Genomic DNA, 27,436 nt, shown 5'->3' with positions numbered 1-27,436 from the left:
ACGACGTCATTCCACTGCTTCATTTCTTTCAACACGTGTTGGAAATTATTGCTGGTCTGGGCAATGGAGATGTGGCGCCTACATCTCACGGCCACATGAGCTCTGTGAGGGCTGAACTGGAGGGGGAGGGGCACAGTGGAGCACAATTTAGGTTTTGCGAGATGGGCAGTTTTTCTAGTCATCTGACAGGAGAGGAGGAGCAGGACCAGCTAGAGGAGCTAGAGGGTTATGAGGAAGGCAAGACACAGGACCCAGACACACCGTGGCAGTATGCAGTGGACATGGAGGCAGGGATTCCCTCCGAGTCACTTGCACAAATGGCACGATGCATGCTCATTTGCAGCGGGATGACTTTTGGCTCTCAACCTTATTGGCCGTGAATAAATTCGGATCTAACTCAATTTTTTCGGAAAATTCGGCGAATCGTCTGAATCAAAATTTTTCAAAAATTCGCTCATCTCTAATTATGTCCTTAGATATAATTCTTATTATCATGATATCTTTCCTTTAGTCCTCTTCTGCATCTTTTATTTTGTGCTACGAAATTCAAAAAAGCTGTCTTTGCGAAAAACTGCCAAAGGAGCAAAAAATTTCCACACAAAGGTAAAAGCGCCCCCCCCAAAGAAAAAGTCTGAAAAAAACAAGTGGACAAACTTAGCCTAAGCCAGGTCTGACTTGGCTTTGACTAGCAACATTTCAGAGAGGTTTTCAACTTTTTTTATGCCTGCGTGCGACATTCGCATTTCATAAATTCATGAACACTGCAAATTGATAACTGAAAGTTTCTTAGGTAAAGCTGTTTGCTACTCTATGCTCTATGCCAACAAAAGTTGCAAAAAAGTGCTTAGGCGCACAAGCGACATTTTGTGCGCCCGGAAAAAGCTAATAAAAAATAAAAAAAAGGTTCTAAATACAATGAAAAATCTCTCCCGTAATCTTTCTTAGCAGCTTACTAGTGGGAGCTTCTGGGCAAGTTTGGGGTAGTACTGTGAAGGGCAACTCTGCTACCACTTACTATTGTCTCAAAGCCTGGCAATGTTTCAGATAATATTATCTCTCTTGATCAACACACAGAGGTCAAGTTCTGAGAAAAAAAGGTGTTGGAATTCACCCAAGATTTCCACTCAAGGGCTGGTCCTGCAGGACTAATGCTAATGGGAATGGTGTTCCTGCTGTGGAAAAAGTGCAGGAACTCGCTTCTGCAGGCCTTAAAGGAGTATTCCAGGAAAAAACTTTTTTTTTTTTTTTTTTTTATATATATATATGAACTGGCTCCAGAAAGTTAAACAGATTTGTTAAATACTTCTATTTAAAAAATCTTAATCCTTTCAGTACTTATGAGCTGCTGAAGTTGAGTTGTTGTTTTCTGTCTGACAACAGTGCTCTCTGCTGACATCTCTGCTTGTCTTGGGAACTGCACAGAGTAGAAGAGGTTTGCTATGGGGATTTGCTTCTAAACTGGGCGGTTCCTGAAACACGTGTCATCAAAGAGCACTTAGACAGAAAAGAACAACTCAACTTGAGCAGCTCATAAGTACTGAAAGGATTACGATTTTTTAATAGAAGTAATTTACAAATCTGTTTAACTTTCTGGAGCCAGTTTATATATATAAAAAAAGTTTTTTCCTGGATAACCCCTTTAAGCCCTGTCAACACATACTGAGCATGTATGTATCCTGAAGGGAGAGGTGGTTGGCCAATTCTGATGAAATCAGTGGCAACTTCAATCTATCTAAGGCTCCTTTCACACTATATGTTGCTCCGTTTTAAAGACCCACTACAATGTCCCGTTAAGAAAACCCTTAAAAACGGTAGTTAAACGGCCGTTACAAAATCCCATTCAAGTCTATTGGATTTTTTGTTTATCCGTTATCACCCATTATGAATAACGGACATTATTTGTGACAGGAAAAAAAATGTTACATGCTCTAATTTTTCTCCTGTCACAAATAACGTCCGTTATTCATAACACGTGATTAAGGATAATAAAAAAATCCCATAGACTTGAATGGGATATTGTAACGGCCGTTTAACCCCTTAAGGACTCGGGGTTTTTCCGTTTTTTGCACTTTCGTTTTTTCCTCCTTACCTTTTAAAAATCATAACCCTTTCAATTTTCCACCTAAAAATCCATATTATAGCTTATTTTTTGCGTCGCCAATTCTACTTTGCAGTGACATTAGTCATTTTTCTTTTTTTTTAACCAAAAATGCACGGCGAAACGGAAAAAAAAATCATTGTGCGACAAAATCGAAGAAAAAAACGCTATTTTGTAACTCTTGGGGGCTTCCGTTTCTACGCAGTGCGTATTTCGGTAAAAATTACACCTTATCATTATTCTGTAGGTCCATACGGTTAAAATGATACCCTACTTATATAGGTTTGATTTTGTCGCACTTCTGGAAAAAATCATAACTACATGCAGGAAAATGTATACGTTTAAAAATGTCATCTTCTGACCCCCATAACTTTTTTCTTTTTCCACGTACAGGGCGGTATGAGGACTAATATTTTGCGCCGTGATCTGAAGTTTTTATCGGTATGATATTTGTTTTTATCGGACTTTTTGATCACTTTTTATTCATTTTTTAATGGTATAAAAAGTGACCAAAAATGCGCTTTTTTGGACTTTGGAATTTTTTGGCGCGTACGCCATTGACCATGCGGTTTAATTAATGATATATTTTTATAGTTCGGACATTTACGCACGCGGCGATACCACATATGTTTATTTTATTTTATTTTTACATTGTTATTTTTTTTTATGGGAAAAGGGGGGTGATTCAAACTTTTATTAGGGAAGGGGTTAAATGACCTTTATTAACACTTTTTATTTTTTATTTTTTTGCAGTGTTATAGGTCCCATAGGGACCTATAACACTGCACACACTGATCTTTTACACTGATCACAGGCGTGTATTAGCACGCCTGTGATCAGTGTTATCGGTGCTTGACTGCTCCTGCCTGGATCTCAGGCACGGAGCAGTCATTCGCCGATCGGACACCGAGGAGGCAGGTAAGGGCCCTCCCGGTGTCCTGTCAGCTGTTTGGGACGCCGCGATTTCACCGCGGTGGTCCCGAACAGCCCGACTGAGCAGCCGGGTCACTTTCACTTTCACTTTAGAAGCGGCGATCTACTTTGACCTGCGTCGTTAAGGGGTTAACGGCCGTTTTTAAGGGTTTTCTTATCTGGACATTGTAATGGGTCGTTAACCCCTTAACGACGCAGGACGTATATTTACGTCCTGCGCCGGCTCCCGCGATATAAAGCAGGGTCACGCTGCGACCCTGCATCACATCGCGTCGGTCCCGGCGCTCATCAACGGCTGGGACCCGCGGCTAATACCACACATCGCCGATCACGGCAATGTGCGGTATTAACCCTTTAGAAGCGGCAGTCAAAGCTGACCGCCGCTTCTAAAGTGAAAGTGAAACTATCCCAGCTAGTCAGTCGGGCTGTTCGGGACCACCGCGGTGAAATCGCGGCGTCCCGAACAGCTTACAGGACACAGGGAGGGCCCTTACCTGCCTCCTCGGTGTCCGATCAACAAATGACTGCTCCGTGCCTGAGATCCAGGCAGGAGCAGTCAAGCGCCGATAACACTGATCACAGGCGTGTTAATACACGCCAGTGATCAGCATGAGAGATCAGTGAGTGCAGTGTTATAGGTCCCTATGGGACCTATAACACTGCAAAAAAAAAGTTTAAAAAAAAGTGTTAATAAAGGTCAGATCACGGCTCAAAAAATTAGCTCTCATACCGCCCTGTAAGTGGAAAAAGTAAAAAAGTTATAGGGGTCAGAAGATGACATTTTTAAACGTATAAATTTTCCTGCATGTAGTTATGATTTTTTCCAGAAGTACGACAAAATCAAACCTATATAAGTAGGGTATTATTTTAACCGTATGGACCTACAGAATAATGATAAGGTGTCATTTTTACCGAAATATGCACTGCGTAGAAACGGAAGCCCCCAAAATTTACAAAATGGCGTTTTTTCTTCGATTTTGTCGCACAATGATTTTTTTTTCCGTTTCGCCGTGAATTTTTGGGTAAAATGACTAATGTCACTGCAAAGTAGAATTGGTGATGCAAAAAATAAGCCATAATATGGATTTTTAGGTGGAAAATTGAAAGGGTTATGATTTTTAAAAGGTAAGGAGGAAAAAACGAAAGTGCAAAAACTGAAAAACCCTGAGTCCTTAAAGGGGTACTCCGGCGCTAAGACATCTTATCCCCTATCCAAAGGATAGGGAATAAGATGCCTGACCGCGGGGGTCCCGCCACTGGGGACCCCCGTGATCTTCCACACCGCACCCCGTTAGCATCAGCCCCCGGAGCGTGCTCGCTCCGGGTCTGATTACTAGCGATCACAGGGACGGAGCATAGTGACGTCATGGCTCCGCCCCGTGTGACGTCACGCTCTGCCCCCTCAATGCAAGCCTAAGGTTTTTTATCCATGTCCGTACAATGTTTCCGCTCCCTCACAAACCCTTTCTCAAGTATCAGATCACAGAGCTCTATGAAATGCTCTATGAAAGAGTGTAGGTGCTGTGATCTTTTTCATTTCACACCACTATAGGACCCCTGAATCAGGCCATGGCGACTCGCACCCTCCCAATTACCTATTTATTTTTTTTATGTGCTGTTTTTCTGCACATTCTATCTATCTATCTATCTTTCTATCTATCCATCTATCTCCATATTTATACATATGTATCTGTATATAAATATTAAATAGTTATTACAATGGTACGAAAAATGTGAATGTATACAATTAGAAATGCAAGACTAATAGTGAAATAATGGAGTATGAGTGTGGTTAGCTTTTAGCATAAAAGGGAAGGAAATACATTTCCGAAAATATAAATTAGAAACCTAATGGACCGTACATACATCTACACCATCTGTCACCACCACAAAATGCATTGCCTAAAACCAGCACTTCATAGTTCTGTTATTGCTTTATTATTTTGGGACCATTTACAAGCAAACTGATTTACAGTAGTCCCTCAAGTTACAATATTAATCGGTTCCAGGACGACCATTGTATGTTGAAACCATTGTATGTTGAGACCATAACTCTATGGAAACCTGGTAATTGGTTCTGAAGCCACCAAAATGTCATCCAAAAATAGGAAAAAGTGAGGATTAAACAAAAATAAGTAGATAACTAATACAGATAAAGCAAGTCCTTACATATAAAAGTAAGAAAGATCTGCTTTGAGCTGTAAATCACTGTCTATTTCAGTGTTTCCCAACCAGGGTGGCTCCGACGATTGCAAAACTACAACTCCTAGCATGCCCGGACAGCCTTCGGCTGTCCGGGCATGCTGGAAGTTGTAGTTTTGCTACCACTGGAGGCATCCTCGTTGGGAAACACTGGTCTATGTAAGGAGCTTCTTCAGGGTCCTGTACAGTACACGCAATGTCCCAAAAAAGTAAAATGGAGCCGCCCTTACTTGGTGTCCAAAGGAGCAGCTAATTGTGGCATAGGTTAAAAGTAGTACAGAACATGTAATACCTCCTTTTACTGTAGGGTGCGCTACCAGACAGCCAGTCAGTACATGCACTTTAGGAATACAGGGGTTTTACCAGTGAATGTACATTCTGATTGGTCAGTTCTTACAGCCATTGACACGTTTCGCAGATACCATCAAAGGATTTATGTGTTGTTGTTTTTTTCTTCGAAAATTTAGATACGTGAATGCGGAGGGCTATGTCAGATTTGGTGGATTGCGACGATGAACAGCGTTTTTTTTTAAATGTCAATAAATATTTGAGATCCACCTCCTCCAAAGGCTCGAAGGGGGAGATGATAACCCCCCTGAGCACGACTGATAAATCCCATGAAGGGATAGGTTGAATAATTGTAGGCTTGATTCTAGAAGCTCCTTTTAGGAATCTTCTAACCAGGGTATCTTGAGAAAGAGACCTGTCAAGAAAAGCTGAGATGGCAGACACTTGCACTCTCAAAGGGGAAGGAGATAAACCCTTGTCTAGTTCGTTTTGAAGAAACTGGATAACAGCAGAAGTGGCAGGATTCATGGCGGACATTTGGCATAGCCGACACCAGAATGAGACTATATCCCATATTCTTTTGTAGGATCTTGTCGTAGCTTCAGATCTGGAGTGCGATAGGGTTCTCAAGATGGCCCCTGAAAGCCCTTCTACATTTTGAAGGAATTGATCAACCTCCAGGCTGTCAGGTTGAACATTTGGAGATTGGAGCAGCTGTGAGTGTCCCCCGACACTAGTGCTTGCTCTGGGGGAAGCCTCCAAAATTGATCCTGACTCATCTGAATGAGCTGAATGAACCAAGCTCTTTTGGGCCATTAGGGAATGATGGCTATGACAGAGACTTGGTCTTGCCTGATTTTCATCAATACCCTCGGAATCAAGGAGATTGGAGGAAAGATGTAGGCCAGCCTGAACCTCCAAGGGATTGACAGAGCATCTATCGCCACAGGATTGTCCTTCCTGTTAAGCGAGCAAAACCTTTACACCTTGGCGTTGAACCTCGTCGCCATGAGATCGATCTCTGGCATACCCCAACTGAGCAAAATCTCCTTGAAGATGTCTGGATGAAGAGACCACTCTCCAGTAGGAAGATCTCTGCTCAGGTGATCTGCTATCATATTGTTAGTTCCCCGGATGTGAATGGCCAACAAGTGGGTGAGGTTCACCTCCGTCCAATCCAGAATGACACCTATCTCTCTCAGGAGACTTTGTGACCTCGTGCCTCCCTGCTTGTTGATATATAGAACAGCTGTCAATGCTGTCTGATTGAACCTTCACCGCCTTGCCTTGAATGTAAGGTGCAAAGTGGAACAGACCTAATCTTATGGCCCTGATTTGAAGATAACATCTTCTCCTGGGGTGACCACGATCCCTGGACTGTGTTGTCCAACAAGTGCGCTCCCCAGCCTACAAGGGATGCGTCTGTGGTAAATATGATCCAATTGGGTTGGATCAAGGACTTGGCATCCTGGAGATGACTCCACCATCTCAGAGAGGACCGGACTAGAGGAGGCAGGGAGTGCACGGAATTTAGTCCCTCTGGACTGTGATCCCAGTTGGCTAATACTTCTGACTGAAGCGGACGTAGGTGCCATAATGCCAAAGGAACCGCCTCCGCAGTTGCCGACATTAGTTCTAACATTCTCATTAGATAATGAAGGGCTACCCTCCTGGGAACTAAGAGAGATTCGGCAGCTTCCTTTCGGGAGTTAGATGAATAGTCATGGCTACTGAGTTTAATAGGTGTAACACTCACGTTTCTGAAGACAGTAACTCCGGTGTATGTGGATCCGCTGGACCTGTGTGGCAGATGACTCGGACCGTGCCAGGGAACGGAGTCTAAGGTGCCGCTGGTCTTCACCAGAGCCCGCTGCAAAGCAGGATGGGCTTGCTGCTGCAGGCGACACCCAGGTCGTAACCCCCGGCAACGGCTCGACCACACAGGCGGCTGAGGAGATGCGAAGCACAGAAGGGATGAGACAACTCGTAGTCAGGATAGCTGTAGGTCAGGGCAGGCAGCACAGTAGCGTAGTCGGGACGTAGCAGAAGTTCAGTAGGCAGGCGGCAGAGAAGCAAGGTCAAGGTCACAAGAGCAGCGGATCTGGTACACGGCAAGGCAATACAAAGGAACGCTTTCTCTAGGGCACAAGGCAACAAAGATCCAGCAGAGAACTGAGGAGGGTGGAGGAATTTATCAACAAGACACAGGTGGTTACACTAATGAGCGTACTGGCCCTTTAAATCTTAAAGCTCCGGCGCACGCACGCCCTAAGGGACAGGGACACATGCACCGGAGCAGAGAGGTGGAAACACCCGGAGAATGACGGACTGGGGCTCGCATGCGGGTGCGTCCCGCAGTGCGAGTCCCAGCCCCGTCGGCAGCAGAAGGTAAGGGGACCATGCGCTCACGGCCAGCGTGTGAGGCCGGAGCGCATAGCGTAACAATAGGAACCCCAGAAATCTCACTGAGGTGGCTGGTTGGAGATTGGACTTGTTCCAATTGATTTATCCAACCTAGCTGATGGAGGAAGGATACAGCTGGTTGAATATGTTGGGACAGGATCGCTTGAGAGGAGGCTTTGAGAAGCCAGTCATCTAGTTAAGGGACTATACATATTCCCTGAAGTCTTAGAGCTGTCACCACCAAGACCACCACCTTGGTAAATGTGTGTGGGGCCGAAGAAATTCCAAACGGAAGGGCAACAAACTGATAGTGTTTTAGGACTCCCTGAATGTGGACAGCAATCCTTAAGAATCTTCTGGACCCAGGATGGATGGGAATATGAAGGTAGGCATCTTTGAGGTCCAAGGTTTCCAGGAAGTTCCCTGGCATAAGAAGATTGATGACAGACTGAATTGTTTCCATCCGGAAACATTTGCGTCTGATAGACCGGTTGAAAAACCTTAGGTCTATTATCATTCTCCAGTCCCTGGTAACTTTGGGGACCAGGAACACAGAAGAATAGATGCGTGCCCCCCGAACATGAAAAGGAATAGTGTTGCTTGCGAATATTCGCGATGCGAATTTTATTCGCGAATATCGCATATTCGCGAATTCGCGAATATTCGCGAATATAGCACTATATATTCGTAATTACGAATATTCGTTTTTTTTTTTTTTGTTTGTTTGTTTGTTTTCACAGTACACATCACAGTAATCATCCCTCTCTGCTTCCAGCTTGTGTGGTGTAAAGAAGGCTCTAATACTACTGTGTGAGACTGGTGTGCAAATTTTCGCATATGCGGAAATTTGCATATGCAAATTTTCGCTTATGTTAATTTTGTCTGTTAATTTTCGCATATGCTAATTTTCACATACGCGAATTTTCACATATGCGAAAATAAATCGAGAATATTATGAATATGCGAATATTCGCGAATATATGACGAATATTCGTCCATATATTCGCGAATTCGAATATGGCCTATGCCGCTCAACACTAAAAAGGAATCTCTTCCAAGGCTCCTTTTTGGAGATATTCTAAAATGTAAGCTTCCAAGAATGTTTGCTTGTTGGAAGGTAGAAGTCTGGTCCTGACGAATTTGTGTGGAGGAGTACTGTCCAACTCCACTTTGTAACCTTCCGAGATTACTCAAAGGACCCAAGTCCTGAATATGAGCTTCCCAAGAAGACAGGAAATGCTGAAGGCGACCGCCCCCAAGAATGGAAGGAGAAGGGAGTTAAGACAGGATGGGAGCACTGGCAGAAATCCAAGAGCCTTGGAGAGGCCGTAGTCAGAGGTAGTTTTCTTAGAGGGAGCATCCCTGGACCCGTCCACTGAAGACATGCTCTGAAAAGAGAGTAAGAGTATTAAAAAAGGGAGGGGGAAAAGAGAAAAAAATAAAATTCCCAAAGAAAAATGTTACCGAGCAAAAACATGGAAAAAATAGAAACGCTGAACTGAAAGGCACTAATAGAAGAAGCTATAGTAAGTAAGCACTTAGAAAATAAGTAGCAACAAGTAACACCGCTCCAGGAGACTTAAAGACTGCATCTAGCCGGTTTAAATGGTCTCCTGGGTGTCAAAACGTAAGCCCCGCCCCCAAATGGGCAGATAAAGGAAATACATTTAATATCCCAATTAAAAATGAAATAAAGAGCCCTATAATCCTTCCTGGACACAGCAGGAGGAAAGGATAAAGTTATAGGCAAACATACATATGTTTTGAAGCCTCAAGAGCGAGTAAAGACTCAGAGTAGAGGCAGGAAGTGACACGACCTGGCACCGCCCCCCGACATGATAGCAGCAGCGCACGCCAGGAAGCAGCACAGGAGACGCGCGCCATAAAGGAGTGCAGGACGTGCATATACAGTACCAACATGGTAAATGTCAGATAAGAGAGAGAAAGGCGGCTCAAGCCGCAGACGCTGGAGAAAGACTCCGGCAGTAAAAGAAAAGGGCAGAAGGAATACAGCTATATAAAAGTGATATATGAAGGAGGGCCCCTCAGGACCACCACCGATCCTAACTCTGTCCAGAGGACAGAAAAAAACACAAGGGGGTTCGGTTTCTCTCCTCCTTTAATGGGGGAGGTGGGAGGGACTAAAACAATTATTAATTTGAGGTTGTCAATAAATTTCCACCGGTCCTAACCAGTTCCTCGGGGGCAAAATACTCCATATGTGCCACTGGTTAGGACGTAAGGGAACTACTATATATCCTGATCCCACAGAGATAGCAGCAGCAGCAGTATACAGACAGAGCTGAGAGGGGGTAGAGCAGGAAGGAATCTAAGAGCTAGCAGGTGATTATGTTATCCTGTAGTTCACAGGAAGTCAGCTGATCCGGTACTGACCACTTCCCCTATCACATTAAGACTAAGTTCACACTGCATAATCGCCAAACAGAATTTTCTTTTTTTCAGTCTGCATGGACCGTGGTCCCAGCGCCGCCCACATGGACTGCATTGCCGTCCCCATAGACATCAATGTATTTCTGAGCGGATCTTTTGGCAGATCTGCTCAGAAATGCATTGCCGTCTATGGTAATGGCAATGCAGTCTGCACGGTCGGTCTGGAGATTCCTCCGTGGGAACCTAACTTAAGCCAGTGTGTCCAACCAGTGTGTCTACTGCATTAAGCACTGTGAATTTCTTTGGGTCAGACTGGTGATCACATGACCCAGTTACAATAATGAAACAGTGGTGGTGAGTGTGCACATCAGATAAGTAGCACACACTGGCAAAAATGTCATGCTTTTGTGTCTCACAATAAAACTGTATAAACTTGCAAATGGCCTGAAGGTAATCAAAGGACACCATACCAGCAATGAGTAGTATACACCAGCATATATATATATATATATATATATATATATATATATATATATATATGACCTTTTTGCAAACTGACTGTGAAATCCAGCGGTGTGCTGTTTCTGAGGCAGTGGACATTATTTATTATGTGCACCTTTTTGCAAAAGGCAGCATAAAAGGATGCATCGACCTAAAAAGAGTTGCAAATTAATTCCACGTCAAGGCAACCTTTTCATTGTGGCTGGAGCCAGCGAAATCTGAGATAAAATTCAAAATATTTATTAAGGCCTTTATAGTAAATTTAGTGCAGGTTAGCCATAAAAAAGCCCCCAAAATTCTGCCAGGGAAAACGTCATCCTACAGCCTCATTGTGAGATTGCTCCATTCGGAGGGATATAATCCAACAGACAATTGCTTATCATGCACATCCATAGGGGTCTCAGAAGAAAAACGTCACTACAGAAAAATGTTTTAGACATCAATTTTGAAATAACACACGGCTCGGCATACAGAATTATTCAGGATCTTACTCTGTCGCTGGATAAAGGCACAGTGTGCACTGGAATTGGTTGCCATGGGATATCTGGATGCCATTGTTGGGTTCCATTTGGAGGATACAGTCCCGCCAGGTTTGCCTGAGCGCTCATCAATGTCCGGTCATAGTCTGTACTGCGCACATAGATCTGAGGGTGGAAAACAAGTTAACAAAACTATAGTAAGCATCGATTTGCACCATTGATTGAGCAGTGAATGTTTTACATTTGTAATTACACTTATGTATACTTAGTGTAGGGTCATGTGGAGTCCCGGTACAGAACATGGTTCTGTACAGTCCTAAAGTCCCCTCAGGTAGAGTCCCTCAGGTCCACAGGGCTCTCCTGCAGGATCCCCCTTATTGTATTGTATATTGAGTATGTACCTGTATTAATAGCATTGTACAGTGAATGTAAGTAATACATGAAGGTTATTACCACTACAAGTCCTAGCAAGCCTGAGAGGTTCCCTGTGTCCTGGTCACCTCTGTGGAAGTTGACTATCTGTAAGAAACGTTATACAGTAACCCCCCGACATGCAATGGCCCCGACATATGATAAAATCGACATACTATGGCCTCTCAGAGGCCATCGCATGTCGATGTCAGCATCAACATACGATGCTTTTATATGTTGGGGCCATCGCATTAACTGCTATCCGACAGCGCAAAATGCTTAAGCTGCTGTCTGATAGCAGTTTAAGCATCCCGGACAGGTTCACTTACCTATAACTGCTGCTCCGGGTTCACTTTGCGATCCTCCGGCGTCTTCTGTATCTTCTCCACGGTCCTGGCCTTGCTTTCCGGCGTCGTTATTACGTCAGTGCGCACGCCGTGCCGGCGCAGCAACGTCATAACGTCACCAGAAAGCGAGGCCCGGACCCTGCAGAAGATGCGTAAGAAGCCGGAGGATCCCGAAGTGGACCCGGAGCAGCGGGACAGTATCGGGAGCCCCTGGGACAGCATCGGGAGCGGTGAGGACGCGGTCCGGAGCGGCGGGGACAGGTGAGTGTAACTTCCTATACTTTACATTGCACGGATCCCTCAACATACGATGGATTCGACAAACGATGGGTCGTTTGGAACTAATTACCATCGTATGTTGAGGGACCACTGTACTGCCTTCTTCAGTAAAGTTCCAGTTGCATCAAAACCTGCTTTGGACTCTCATTCTTTACATGCCGTTTTGGGTTGGTTGTTGGCGGTGCCCTACACCATACAACCACATCCTGACGTCACGAACACTAGGGGTTAACAACATCTTGCCCCAGGGGTTAATACCATCTGGCCTCGCTACCTACACCGCTACACCCCGTGGTCCCGCCTTAACACCGGTGGCTCACCACGGTCACATGTGCCATATTTTACTACATATTTTCCGCAGTTGATTTTGCTACCCGTTGACTTCAATGGGTAGGAAAACACAGCAAAATACGGCAAATGTGACCCTACCCTTAAAGGGTAGCTCCCACCATCAAATTTTTTCTTTTTTCTGTCCCTGCCTATTACCCATCTATCCTTAACCCCCTCCCTGCCTTTAATTTTTTTTTTTTACATATTAAAATTGCATTTATGTCTACCTGGTAGTGTGCTCACTACCAGGCAGACTTCCCCAGCAGGCCCACGTCACTGATGCCTGCTGGGGCCGACACTTTCACCCGTAGTTTACCTATACAGGGTGCCTCCAGCTGTTTCCCCACTGCAACTTCCAGCTTGCCCTTGTCACGATGCCGGCTGGCAGAAGGTGGATCCTCTGTGCCAGAGAGGGATTGGCGTGGACCGTGCTAGTGGACCGGTTCTAAGTCACTACTGGTGTTCACCAGAGCCCGCCGCAAAGCGGGATGGTCTTGCTGCGGCGGTAGTGACCAGGTCGTATCCACTAGCAACGGCTCAACCTCTCTGACTGCTGAAGATAGGCGCGGTACAAGGGAGTAGACAGAAGCAAGGTCGGACGTAGCAGAAGGTCGGGGCAGGCAGCAAGGATCGTAGTCAGGGGCAACGGCAGGAGGTCTGGAACACAGGCTAGGAACACTCAAGGAAACGCTTTCACTGGCACAATGGCAACAAGATCCGGCGAGGGAGTGCAGGGGAAGTGAGGTATACATAGGAAGTGCACAGGTGAACACACTGATTAGAACCACTGCGCCAATCAGCGGCGCAGTGGCCCTTTAAATCGCAGAGACCCGGCGCGCGCGCGCCCTAGGGAGCGGGGCCGCGCGCGCCGGGACAGGACCGACGGAGAGCGAGTCAGGTACGGGAGCCGGGGTGCGCATCGCGAGCGGGCGCCACCCGCATCGCGAATCGCATCCCGGCTGGAGGCAGGATCGCAGCGCACCGGGTCAGTGGATCTGACCGGAGCGCTGCAATAGCGAGAGTGTAGCGAGCGCTCCGGGGAGGAGCGGGGACCCGGAGCGCTTGGCGTAACAGCCCTGACATCTATTGGCTGTCAGGGCATGCTGGGAGTTGTAGCGGGGAAACAACTGGAGGCATACTGTATAGGTGAACACCGTGATGGCCGCAACCCCCCTGGCCCCGCTGCGCCGCTAAATCCACTACCCCTCCTCCCCTCTCCCCGCAAAAGCATAAGCATTGAGAACAGTAATTTTACCTGTCGCCGGGGCCGGCGTGTGAGGCCAGGGAGCATGCGCGCGTCTGATTGACAGGCGGGAGCGAGCACCGCAGTGAATGAATTCCGACTCGTTGCCATGCTTCAACGAGTCGAAATTCATTAGTGACATCACTGCCGAATGCATTCGGCCACTAGGAGGGTGACCCCTAGTGGCCAAATTTAAAAGTGATTTTAAACTGTTTTAAAATCACTTTTTTTTATTGAAGTATATTAGAGATATGTTGTAGTACTTAAGTACTACAACATATCAATTTTTTGATTTCATGACAGTGCCCATTTAAACTGATTTCCTCTTGAGTTTTCGGTGAACATAAAGGGTACTCTGGTGGAAAACTTTTTTTTTTTTTTTTTTTAAATCAACTGATTCCAGAAAGTTAGACAGATTTGTAAATTACTTCTATAAAAAAAATCTTAATCTTTCCAGTACTTATTAGTGGCTGTATACTACAGAGGAAATTCTTTTTTTTTTATTTATTTTTTTTTATTTTCTGTCACAACCACAGTGCTCTCTGCTGACACCTCTGTCCATGTCAAGAACTGTCCAGAGCAGGAAAAAATCCCCATAGCAAACATGTGCTATCTGGACAGTTCCTGATATGAGCAGAGGTGTCAGCAGAGAACACTGTGGTTGTGACAGAAAAGAAATCCAAAAAAGAAAAGAATTTCCTCTGTAGTATACAGCCGCTAATAAGTACTGGAAGGATTGAGATTTTTTATAGAAGTAATTAACAAATCTGTTTAACTTTCTGGCATCAGATGATTTAAAAAAAAAAAAAATGTTCCACCCGAGTACCCCTTTAAAGGGGTATTCCGCCCCTAGACATCTTATCCCCAAAACCAAAGGATAGGGGATAAGATGTTGGCTCTGGCACTCCAATCATCCAGTGCACAGAACTAAATTTGCTCCGAGCCGAATGACTGGCGATGCGGGGTGGATGCTTGTGACGTCACGATCACACCCCGATAGTGACGTCATGGCCATGCCCCCTCAATGCAAGTCTAAGGTATAGGGCGTGACGGCATTGAGGGGGCGTGGCCGTGACATCACAAGCAGGGCACGGCCATGATGTCACTAGCCTCCGGCGCTGAACCCTACACTCTAAACGAACGCTGAGTGCAGCATGGCGGGACCCCCGCGATCCAACTTCTTATCCCCTATCCTTTGGATGGAGTACCCCTTTAAGCTCACACAAAGCAGCCATTCTGAACAGGCAAAGCTGCAGTACAAAACAAAGGTAAGGCACAGCAGCAACCCGTGTTACCTGTGAGCTAGGAGGTGGATTTTAACATAGAAAAGCCACAGTCACTAACTATAGATCAGCCTTACGAATATGTCAGCAACTTGTCAAAATGGGATGCTGACCTATGGGCTCCCTGCTAGTCTCCCCCATATAAGCCCTGGGTGGAGCTAACTCTCGCTCTTCCCTTACAAGTCTTTGCTGAGGTCAAGTCGAGTCCTAGAGAGTGTCCAGAGTCATAGGAGGCCCCAAGTCCAGTCTGCGGCCACAAGCAGCTACAAGTAACCACAGTCTCAGTATTGTCAGTCATCAGTCAAGTCAGTCACAGTCACCATTTGTCAAGTCAGCGTGGCCTGCATTAAATTGACCTCATCTACTACAAGTCTCAGCAAGCCCTTAAGGTCTCTGAGTCACTGGTCACCTCCGTGGGCCCTGGCTGAACTGTATAGACTTTACCAACTGTCTACCCTCAGTAAAGCTACCGTTATCCGTAACTTGGCATCGGAGTCATTATTGCCCCCGTGCCTAGCCCAGGATCTAGCGGTATACCTTCGAGTGGTATCGAGGATAAACCACGCCCTGGCGTCACGAATACAAGGTGTTAATGCCATCTGCCCCTAGGGTAACAACATCTGCTCTCATCACACCCCGTTACCACAAGTGGTAGTAGCTTTTTTGACCCCCGTTCCTTAAAGGGGTACTCCGGTGGGAAAAATTACTTCTATAAAAAAAAAAAATCTTTATCTTTCCAGTAATTATTAGCAGCTGTATACTACAGAGGAAATTCTTTACTTTTTGAATTTCGTGTTTGTCTTGTCCACAGTGCTCTCTACGGACACCTCTGTCCGTGTCAGGAACTGTCCAGAGCAGCACAGGTTTGCTATGAGGATTTTCTCCTGACAGAGGTGTCAGCAGAAAGCACTGTGGACAAGACAAAAAAGAAATTCAAAAAGAAAAGAATTTCCTCTGTAGCATACAGCTGCTAAAAAGTACTGGAAGGATAAAGATTTTTTAATAGAAGTCATTTACAAATCTGTTTAACTTTCTGGCATCAGTTGATTTAAAAAAAAAAATGTTTTCTACCGGAGTACCCCTTTAACGTTTCAATCATCATATGATTTTCCAGCTCTTCTATTCATAAACTCAGTCTATGTGAAACTGAACCCGATCAAACCAGTTTTTTTGAAGGCTTAAATCTAAATACATTCTAAGATTTCAGAAACATTTATTCAATTCGCAGAAGTTGAGGCGAGCGAGTTCTGTCATGGCTATTTGTGAGCACTACACAGGTCAGCGAGTGCACATGACACAGTCACAGCGCCATGACAGTAATGAATCATGCTGATGTACAAGTCTCCCTCCACTTAGATCAGTGTTTCCCAACCAGGGTGCCTCCAGCTGTTGCAAAACTACAACTCCCAGCATGCCCGGACAGCCAAAGGCTGTCCGGGCATGCTGGGAATTGTAGTTTTGCAACAGCTGGAGGCACCCTGGTTGGGAAACACTGACTTAGATGTATCTGTCATAATGCTGCAGCCCCCAAACATTCAAGCATACATCTCTACTCATCCAAACTATGAGGACATCTTGTCTATGAATAAATAAAAAATATCATGACTTTTGCAACAGTATATTAATCATCCAGATCCTCTATTATAAGCATGAAACAACATTGCAAATATTTATGATTTAATGTGGAATTATTAAAGGGGTACTCCCATGGAAATTTTTTTTTTTTTAAATCAACTGGTGCCAGAAAGTTAAACAGATTTGCAAATCACTTCTATTAAAAAATCTTAATCCTTCCAGTACATTTTAGAGGCTGTATACTAAAGATAAATCCAAAAAAGAAATGCATTTCCTCTGATGTCATGACCACAGTGCTCTCTGCTGACCTCTGCTGTCCATTTTAGGAACTGTCCAGAGCAGCATATGTTTGCTATGGGGATTTTCTCCTGCTCTGGACAGTTCCTAAAATGGACAGCAGAGGCCAGCAGAGAGCACTGTGGTCATGACATCAGAGGAAATGCATTTCTTTTTTGGATTTCTCTTTAGTATACAGCCCCTAAAAAGTACTGGAAGGATTAAGATTTTTTAATAGAAGTGATTTACAAATCTGTTTAACTTTCTGGCACCAGTTGATTTAAAAAAAAAAAAAAAAGTTTTCCAGGGGAGTACCCCTTTAATATTCAAAAGGTGCCAATAATTATGTTGACCAAACTAACTGCAGGGCCAGAACTTGTACTGGACAGGTGCTGACGTTAGCGATAACTTAATGCAGAGTTTCCCAACCAGTGTATCTCCAGCTGTTGCAAAACTACAACACCCAGCATGCCCGGACAGCCAGAGGCTGTCCGGGCATGCTGGGAATTGTAGTTTTGCAACAGCTGGAGGCATACTGGTTGGCAAATACTGATCTAATGTTTAAAGTAGTACTCCGGGGGAAAACTTTTTTTTTTCTTCAAATGAACTGGTGCCAGAAAGTTAAACAGATTTGTAAATTGCTTCTATTAAAAAATCTTTACCCTTCCAATACTTTTTATCAGCTGTATGCTACAAAGGAAATTCTTTTCTTTTTGAATTTCTTTTTTGTCTTGTCCACAGTGCTCTCTGCTGACACTTCTGTCCGTGTCAGGAACTGTCCAGAGCAGCATAGGTTTGCTATGGGGATTTTCCTGGACAGTTCCTGATACGGGCATCAGGTGTCAGCAGAGAGCACTGTGGACAAGATAAAAAAAAAAAAAAAGTAAAGAATTTCCTCTGTAGTATACAGCTGCTAAGAAGTACTGGAAGGGAAAAGATTTTTTAATAGAAGAAATTTACAAATCTGTTTAACTTTCTGGCACCAGTTGATTAAAAAATTTTTTTCCTCTGGAGTACCCCTTTAAGAGGCCAGTTTGGGGGATTGGCATGATGGATTCTAAATGGCTGCACTTCATCATTTGTTCACCTAAGAGATAAGCAGGGCCATATGTGTCTATCTGCGGCTTATATCCACCTTTTCCTATGGCAATAAAAATAGCTATAATGTCCATCATGCCAGCTGTCCGGATGTACTGGGGTTGTATTTTCACCACAGCTGGAGAGCTGCAGGTTGGAGACCATTGATTTACAGCTTTATCCATAGATAATATGAATACTGTAAATGAGGAAGTCTCCTTTATTAAATGTATATATTCATGCGCTGTGATCCACCTGTGGTAGCGGTGTTTTCTGTTAATGTATTACGTAAGGGGAACTTGTCACATTATAAGGATAGTCCGATCTGCCGCCATCGAGTTATAGAGCAGGTGGAGCCGAGCAGATTGATCTATAGTTTGTTGGCAACGTTTCAAGATAACTTGTCATTTATTCATGAGAATGAGCAAGGATTTCCATGAATAATTTACAAGATGTCCTGAATTTCTTGCACACAAAACTATATATCAGTCAATCTGTTCATCTTTTCCTGCTTTACAACGTGATGTTTTCCGATTGGTATGCATTTTTGAGTACACCGGCAAAAAAGTACTTATCTCCTATCCACAGGATAGGGGATAAGTAGCTGATCATGGGGGGGTCCCAGCGGCGGGACGGGACCCAGCGCTCAGTGAGGAAAGCGTGCTGCATATATTATATATTTAACTTATAATATATAACTTATAATATATATATTATAGTTATATATAGTTATATATATATATATAACTTATAAATTTGTCTCTTTGTTTCTCAGCCAAGTGTCAAGGAGGCAGGGCTGGGCTGCTCAAGTGCCACAGCCTGACAAACCTCCTTGGTTACTGTCATCTTCCAGTCCCTCCTTGACTGATGTACAGGGATCTTTGCATGAAAGGGGTACTCCGGTGAAAACCTTTTTTCTTTTAAATCAACTGTTGGCAGAAAGTTAAACATATTTGTAAATTACTTCTATTAAAAAAATCTTAATCCTTCCTGTACTTATTAGCTGCTGAATACTACAGAGGAAATTCTTTTCTTTTTGGAATGCTCTCTGATGACATCACGAGCACAGTTCTCTCTGCTGACGTTATTATAATAATAACACTTTATTTATTGCTGTCCTTAGTGGGATTTGAACCCAAGTCCCTAGCACTGCAAGGCAGCAGTGCTATCCACTGAGCTAACCAGCAGCAGTGCTAACCACTGAGCCACCATGCCCTTAGCGTACATCTGCTATGCATCTGCTATGCATCTGCTATGCATGGTTGCTAAAACGGACAGAGATGTCAGCAGAGAGCACTGTGCTCGTGATGTCATCAGTGTTCCAAAAAGAAAGGAATTTCCTCTGTAGCATTCAGCAGCTAATAAGTACTGGAAGGATTAAGATTTTTTAATAGAAGTAATTTACAAATATGTTTAACTTTCTGCCACCAGTTGATTTAAAAGAAAAAAGGTTTTCACCGGAGTACCCCTTTAATTAAGGAGGGGCTGAGAAATCAGGGGGAGTGGGGATATGTGCCAAGCTGTGGTATTTGAGTTTCACTGAGTGGGCATATGTTTTTAGGAGGAGAAGTGAATAAGCAGGGGGTCACAGGAGTAGGCCCACCATTAGTGGATATGACTAAGGATATACCATCAGTATAACAGTCCTGGAAAACCCCTCTAATAATAAAAACACAGGCAGGGAATATTAATATGAAAAGAAAAAATCCAAATGAAGGTCAACAGCTAATAAAGTGTCCTACAGAAACGGCTGAATGCAGACATTTTGGAGTTGGGCCTAGACGTCCCTGACTTCACGCCACAAATGCCAGTTCACTTCAGGTCATATTAAGATAACATGTAGTAAAGGTTGATGAACCTGAGAGGCCAATGTGAACCATAGAAAGACATAACACAGATACCGTATTTTACGCCCTATAGGACGCACCGGTGTATAAGACGCACACAATTTTTAGGGGCAAAATCTAAAAAAATAAAGATTTTGAACCCAATAGTGGTCTTCAACCTGCGGACCTCCAGATGTTGCAAAACTACAACTCCCAGCATGCCCGGACAGCCGTTGGCTGTCCGGGCATGCTGGGAGTTGTAGTTTTGCAACATCTGAAGGTCCGCAGATTGAAGACCACTGCATAGGAGGTAATACTCACGTGTCCCCGCCGCTCCGGACCCTATAACCTATGGTCTGCATCTGGTATTGCAACCCATTCAAGTGAATCATGCTGAAGTGCAATACCAGATACAGCCAGTAGAGTGGAGTGGTGCTGTTTATGAAATTTAAAAGCAGTCTATAAATTAAATTAAAGGGTACCTCTCATCAAAAAAAACTTTTGATATATTATAGATTAATGTATGCAGAATAACTTTACAATTGCATGTTATTAAAAAATATGCTTCTTTCTATTTAATTTTCCACTTTGAAGAAATGACCACTAGGGGTCTCCCTACCAGTCCTGGCAGCAAGCATTTCAGACTCATGCTGGAGTCCTAAACACTACCAGCTGCCAGTCTGCTGTGTTCACAAAGGAGAACACTCAGAGCTGCCAGCCTGCTTTGTTCACAGCCTGTTTGGCTGTGAACAAAGCAGGCTGGCAGCTCTGAGTGTTTAGGACTCCAGCATGAGTCACAAATGCTTGCTGCCAGGACTGATCGGGAAAAATACAATAGAAAGAAGCATATTTTTCATTAACATGCTATTGGAAAGTTATTCAACATTCATTAATCTAAAATATATCAAAAGTTTATTTGATGAGAGGTACCCTTTAAAGGGGTACGCCACCCCTAGTCATCTTATCCCCTATCCAAAGGATAGGGAACAAGATGTCTGATCGTGGGGGTCCCGCTGCTGGGACCCCCGCAATCTCCCTGCAGAAGCTGTGGGACCGGAGGCTCGTGACATCACAGCCACACCCCCTCAATGCAAGTCTATGGAAGGGGCCGCATCGTTAGTCATCAGACACAAAGCAAAGTTCATTCCATGCACCGGATGACTGTGATGCCACAGCAGGGATCGCAGGGGGGGGGGGTCCGAGTGGCGGGACCCCCAGGATAAGATGTCTAGGGGTGGAGTACCCCTTTAAATAACCAAATATTTCTTAAAATAACTTAAGGATCATAGCATAAAACTATAGAAGAGAGCTTCACTGACCTCCTCTTTTCTATATGATGGGCTGAGAAAATTTCCATATCTCGTCCTCAGATATTGCCCCAGCTCATACTGCTGTCTCATACCCACCTGGAAATCAGACAGAAAAGATTAGGTGTAATTCTACTAAAGAATAATAATAATAATGATGATATAACTCCCAGATTTATATAACATACTGTATTTATCGTGTATAACATGCCGGGACGTCACTCATCCTCGACATACCTGCCATACAACCACGCAAGACCCACCGCTGACCTGAGCCTGCCGGAGTGCGGCAGGATAATGGCGTATAAAAAACATAAAAAGCGGGGGGGGGGGGGGGGGGGGGGGGTATTGAGCAGGAAAGGGATAGCGAGCAGATGGGGGGAAAATGAGCAGGGGAAATGATGAGCAGGGGGGGATAAGGAGCAGGGGGAATAATGAGCAGGGGGATAACGAGCAGGGGGGGGGGAAATGAGCAGGGGAAATGATGAGCAGGGGGGGATAAGGAGCAGGGGGATAACGAGCAGGGGGGATAATGAGCAGGGGGCATAATGAGCAGGGGGGATAATGATCAGGGGCATAATGAGCAGGGGGGATAATGAGCAGGGGGCATAATGAGCAGGGGGGATAATGAGCAGGGGCATAATGAGCAGGGGGATAACGAGCAGGGGGCATAATGAGCAGGGGGCATAATGAGCAGGGGGGATAATGAGCAGGGGGATAATGAGCAGGGGGCATAATGAGCAGGGGGGATAATGAGCGGGGGGATAATGAGCGGGGGCATAACGAGCAGGGGGGATAATGAGCTGGGGTATAATGAGCAGGGGCATAACGAGCAGGGGGGATAATGAGCAGGGGGATAACGAGCAGGGGGGATAATGAGCAGGGGATAACGAGCAGGGGGCATAATGAGCAGGGGGGATAATGAGCGGGGGGATAATGAGCGGGGGCATAACGAGCAGGGGGGATAATGAGCTGGGGTATAATGAGCAGGGGCATAACGAGCAGGGGGGATAATGAGCAGGGGGATAACGAGCAGGGGGGATAATGAGCAGGGGGGATAACGAGCAGAGGGAAATAATAAGCAGGGGGAATAATGAAGCAGGGGGAATCACAGGGGAAAGGAGGCACACAGGGGATCGGGGGGAGGGGTAGGTAAATGGGGCTAATAAAAGGGGAGGAATGATGTGGCACTGGGGGGGGGGGACCAAACTGAGGAGCAGGGGGAATCATAGTTGTGGAATTATGAGGCATATAGTTCAGAGCTTCCAAGTAATTTATTTTACATTTATTTATTTTTTCTCAAATTGCTCTGTGAAAATGAAGGTGCGATAAATACGGTACATAACATATTTGTGTGTCACAATCTAAATGTGAAACTATATTGTCGGTATCTTTTACATTGTGGGAGGAAGCCCATGCAAACATGAAGGAAAACGTGGAAGATGCAGATGTTTCCCTTCTTTGTATTTGGACCCAGGATCCCAGCCCTATAAGGCAACCGCGCTAACCTCGAGACACTATGGAAAAACAGTGGTATCCACATTATTCTGGAGCGTTTAAAATTATATTTTGGAATTGCAAAATGTACAATTTTACAAGAACATTTTTATATATTTTTCAGAGAAAGAGGAAGAAAAAAAAGTGTTTATGAAAGAGAGGATCCAAAATGTGGAGATTCACTTTATGTCATATGAACACTTACCTAACTGACCAGATTTTGTACATACTGGGGTTTATTTACTAACGTGATCCCGACTCTTTTTTTGTCGGGTTTTGCGTCCAAATTATGTCGCACGTTCCTTGCAAATCAATTTGCGATCAAAAACCCAAAACCCTCCATTTAACAAGAAAAGCACGAAAAGGGGGCATGGCCATGGGGTAAAGTGGGCGTGGCCACTTTCACACTATAAAAATTCATCTGTAATGAAGGTCCATCATAAAAATCTTGAAAATCATCCGTTAAACGGCCATTAGTAAATCCCATTATAGTCTATGGGATTTTTCTACTAGCCGTTTTAACCCGTTATCGCCCGTTATTAATAACGGCCGTTATTTTGTGATGGGCGATAGTAACGGGAGAAATAGTGCATGCACTATTTCTTCCGTTCATTCGCCCATCACAAAATAACGGCCGTTATTAATAACGGGCGATAACGGGTTAAAACGGCTAGTAGAAAAATCCCATAGACTATAATGGGATTTACTAACGGCCGTTTAACGGACAATTTCCAGGGTTTTTATAACAGGCGTTTATAACGGAGGTATTTTTATAGTGTGAAAGCAGCCTTAAAAATTACCAGAATGTACCTGCGTCAATTGTTGTAGTCCATTTCCCCATGCTTTTTCTTTATAGGAGTCAGTTGGGTAAGTATCAATCGGGGAACGGTCTCCATGGCGATAGACCTGGAATTACAGAAAAATACATAACATTATGTAGCATCTTAGTATTTAACCCAGGAAACCATGGACATGTGTGGTGTCCCAGCACTATCTCCTCGGGCATGCCTGCTGCTCGTTTTGGGCCCACTGTTGCATTGTTTATTATGTTCATGCCCTTTATTATATTTACTTTATTCATTATGTTATTTATGTACTGTACTTTTAAGAATAGATGCAGTAGTAACCAGGTGACCTCTGCTGCCCAATGGGAACCCCCCAATTCTCCTGTATATAGTGCAGGGGGGAGGAGTTTCCCCAGTTGAGGCCTGGACTCAGTTCAGTCCAGTCCTAGTCTGAGTTCAGTGTGGACAGGAGGTGGAAGCAGTGGGTAGTGAATCCAGAGGGAAGCCCAAGGAAAATATCTTCTCAAGTCAGCCCCGCCATTCTGCAAGTGTTCCCCGTACTGTGGTGAGTCAAACCCTGTTGGTGTTAGTAAGTGAACCTTGTCAGAACCCTTGTCAGCGTGGGATATCTTCGAATCTCAAGTCTGTATAATCCAAGTGAGTGAAAAGCACCATAGGTCCCAGCATGGCAACAGGGCTCCCAAGAAGAATTACACTGCATCCCTTATACTGTGCTCCATACTGTGTGTTATACCATCTACACCTGCCTCAGTAAAAGACAGGTATCCGTAACCCGGCGGCGGTGTGTTTCTCCCCCCCCCCCTGCATGGCCTTGGAGAGGCTGTCTCTACCTCGGATCATGTATAAGCTAACGGTGCCCTGGCGTCACGAATTGACAAGTGTCTCTCGCACCCCTGTGTCACCAAACATGCCTCATGTGAAAATACAGCAGCATACTGCTTCAAAATGGGGTTATTGACCAATCCTGGGCAGGATATGGCAGTATTATTTGAGCATTGCTTTATGTGTGTATTTCAATTTCTGTGCCCTCCTTTACATAAGAGGGTAGATGTGGCCATACTGATATTAAGGCATAGGGCACATCAGGGGGCACTATAGATATAGAAGTGTGTTATTAGTGATTGAATAATTTAATAGACTGTTGTGCTCCCTCCAGTACACCCTATTTGTAAGTGTTAGGTAACCCAGATTATTGATTTCCCACCAAATTATCTCAATAGTATGTGTAGAAGTTAGTACTGTTGCCTTGCAGCGCTAGGGTCCTAGGTTCAAATCCATCCAAGGACAACATCTGCAACAAGTATGGATGGTCTCCCCGTGTTTCTACAGTTCCTTCGGTTTCTTCCCACACTCCAAAACATACAGATTCATTGTCTGTGGAGCTGCTGAAGCTACCAAGCGCTGTGGGTAGGAGATAATTGCTTTACCTTAGAATACCCCTTTAACAAAACCACTTAAAATGAGGTCCATCAGGAACAATATAGATTCTTCGTGACACCAGTACAGCAAAGCTGTAACGCCACTAGTTGGCATTCTGATGTACAACTTGTCATTCCCTGATGCCTGAGTAACATTGTAGTTTTCTAAAGCAAAAGTTCCTGTCTGCTGTGATCCTAAGCCTGTTTTCCTGACTCTGTCTCAGCCTGATCCCCCTGTGCTTCACTGCAATCCTACACTATCAACCACACCATGTATTCTGAGTGAGCTAACACCACCTGGCTGTTTCTGAGCTACTCAGCTCTGCTATAAACACCAATTTAGCTCTGCTATATTCGACTCTGTCTGCTATATCCATAAACTGCGTGTGCTTGCACCTTTTGTCTGTATCCCCGGTGCTCAGCCCTGAGGCGTACTGGCCTGTCTGGCCAGCTTTCACATAATCGGGACCAGTCTTGTGGTAGGGACCTGGTATCTTCTATGCAGCTTTTCCAGCTTCCGCATCCTGAAACAGGATAAATTGTGAAGACCAGGGGTATACTTAGACTATGCTCCCAAATTTGACCCAATACCAAACAGTAAGTGGCACAGCGGGTCCACACCCGTATTATATGGTGCGTTATAAAAGCATTATGGTTTCAATTATTTATTCATCCAGGACTAGTTAACTAGTGTGAACAGTCACATTTTCTTGTTTTATATTGCCATTTCTAAGTGAATGAAAGTTATGAAGAACTATTTGCACATGACCCTTAATAACCTCTGATACTGATGTCACAAATAGAAAATGTTCCAGTTTCGAGATCCAAGCTTGGAACAGATGTTTATGTACAATGGGCCGTAACTGTGTGTTCTCTCCAAGCACATCATTGAGAAACACTCTTCACAAGATTGCATGTCCATCACCACGTCCAAAAATCAGCTGACGGTGAGAGTTTTTGTAGCAAATTCTATGACATGTTTGAGATCAACTAAGGTCAAGTGCTTGCTATTCCAGATAGATCAGGTTTCAGCAAAAAATGTAATACAGTTTTCCCCATATACTTTCTATTCCAGTTCATCTCATTTTTAACATATCTGCTGTTATGCAGCGGAAACCATTAAACATTGATGAATTCCCCTCACTAGTAGGCTATGTTCCGTCTATTAAACTCAATAGGAGTATGTAACGGTATACGTCTCTGCCAATATATACCTGGGCCAATGGAAAAAATGTAATGTTAACAGGCACTTAAAGGGAACCAATCATCAGATTTTACCCTATATAACGCTTGGCAAAGCGTTATATAGGGTAAAATCTTTATTTTCACCATTCCCGGGGGACGCTCCTGCCCCCAGGGATGGTGAAGATATGAAGTTATAAACTAGTCATCGCCGCCGCCGTAAGTAGTCACCTGGGCGGGGAGCTCTTATCCCCTACTCCCGTTCTTCGTCCGGCAGCGACGCCCCCTCCGCTTGATCTGCTGCGTCTGTTCAGTGAGCGGAACAATGACGCGGCCCATCAATCAAGCGGAGGGGGCGTCGCTGCCTGCAGAAGAACGGGAGTAGATGAGAAGAGCTCCCCTCCCAGGTGACTACTTACGGTGGCGGCGGTGACTAGTTTATAACTTCATATCTTCACCATCCCTGGGGGCAGGAGCGTCCACCGGGGATGGTGAGGACAACAATTTTACCCTATATAACGCTTTGCCAAGCATTATATAGGGTAAAATCTGATGATTGGTTCCCTTTAAATTTATTTTTTCCAATAAAACCTTCTGAAGAAAACTTTTTATAAATGATCCTTAAAGGCGTACTCTGACCCTAGACATCTTATCCCCTATCCAAAGGATAGGGGATTAGATGTCTGATTGGGGCACCCACGATCTCCCTGCTGCATCCGGCGTTCGTTTAGAGCATTGGGTGCAAGGCTGGAGGCTCATGACGTCACGGCCGTGCACCGCTCGTGGCACCACGCCCCCTCCCATAGACTTGCATTGAGGGGGCATGGCCGTGACGTCACGAGTTTCTGCCCCACATTGCCAGTTATTCGGTACAGAGTAAAGTTTGCTCCATGAACCAGATGTCTGGGGTGCCGCAGCCGAGACCGCAGGGCTCCCCAGCGGTGGGACCCCGGCAATCAGACATCTTATTCCCTATCCAAAGGATAGGGGATAAGATGTCTAGGGGTGGAGTACCCCTTTCACACGTATACTATCTGCTCCATTTTTTGCTGCATATTTTCTGCAGCTGATTTTGCAATAGATTCATAGCAATATACAGTATTTCACTTCATAGCAATATCTCTAGTAAACCTCAGACATTAATAGGAGGGTAATCATAATAGACAATAGTTATATTATTTTCATGTTACAATAACTAAGGCAGCCAACACTGTATACACTTTCAAGGACCATGGAACATTTAAAAAATGTTGAATACAGGATGTGAATTATACAAGAATGCAT

The 27,436-nt window shown here is 44.5% G+C and overlaps 1 protein-coding gene across 5 annotated transcripts in view; it reads right to left on the bottom strand.

The window, feature by feature from the left end:
- LOC130294550 (testicular acid phosphatase homolog) overlaps nt 1-27,436 on the bottom strand; it is a 131,794-nt gene that overhangs the window by 28,760 nt on the left and 75,598 nt on the right. For 4 of the 5 annotated variants that reach the window (XM_056544526.1, XM_056544529.1, XM_056544527.1 and 1 more), the window contains exons 2-4: nt 23,557-23,652; nt 21,262-21,348; nt 11,308-11,460 (exon numbers count right to left, since the gene is read on the bottom strand). In XM_056544526.1, coding sequence (XP_056400501.1) covers nt 11,308-11,460; nt 21,262-21,348; nt 23,557-23,652 — 336 coding nt within the window. Of the gene's footprint in view, nt 1-11,307; nt 11,461-21,261; nt 21,349-23,556; nt 23,653-25,366; nt 25,495-27,436 lie in introns of all 5 variants that reach the window. The other variant, XM_056544525.1, reaches the window with a different exon arrangement.

Source organism: Hyla sarda, chromosome 10 (genome assembly GCF_029499605.1).
Source record: "Hyla sarda isolate aHylSar1 chromosome 10, aHylSar1.hap1, whole genome shotgun sequence".
Classification (NCBI taxonomy): domain Eukaryota; kingdom Metazoa; phylum Chordata; class Amphibia; order Anura; family Hylidae; genus Hyla; species Hyla sarda.
Note: the sequence above shows the minus strand (reverse complement) of the source record. Positions and strands in the feature narration are given on the sequence as shown.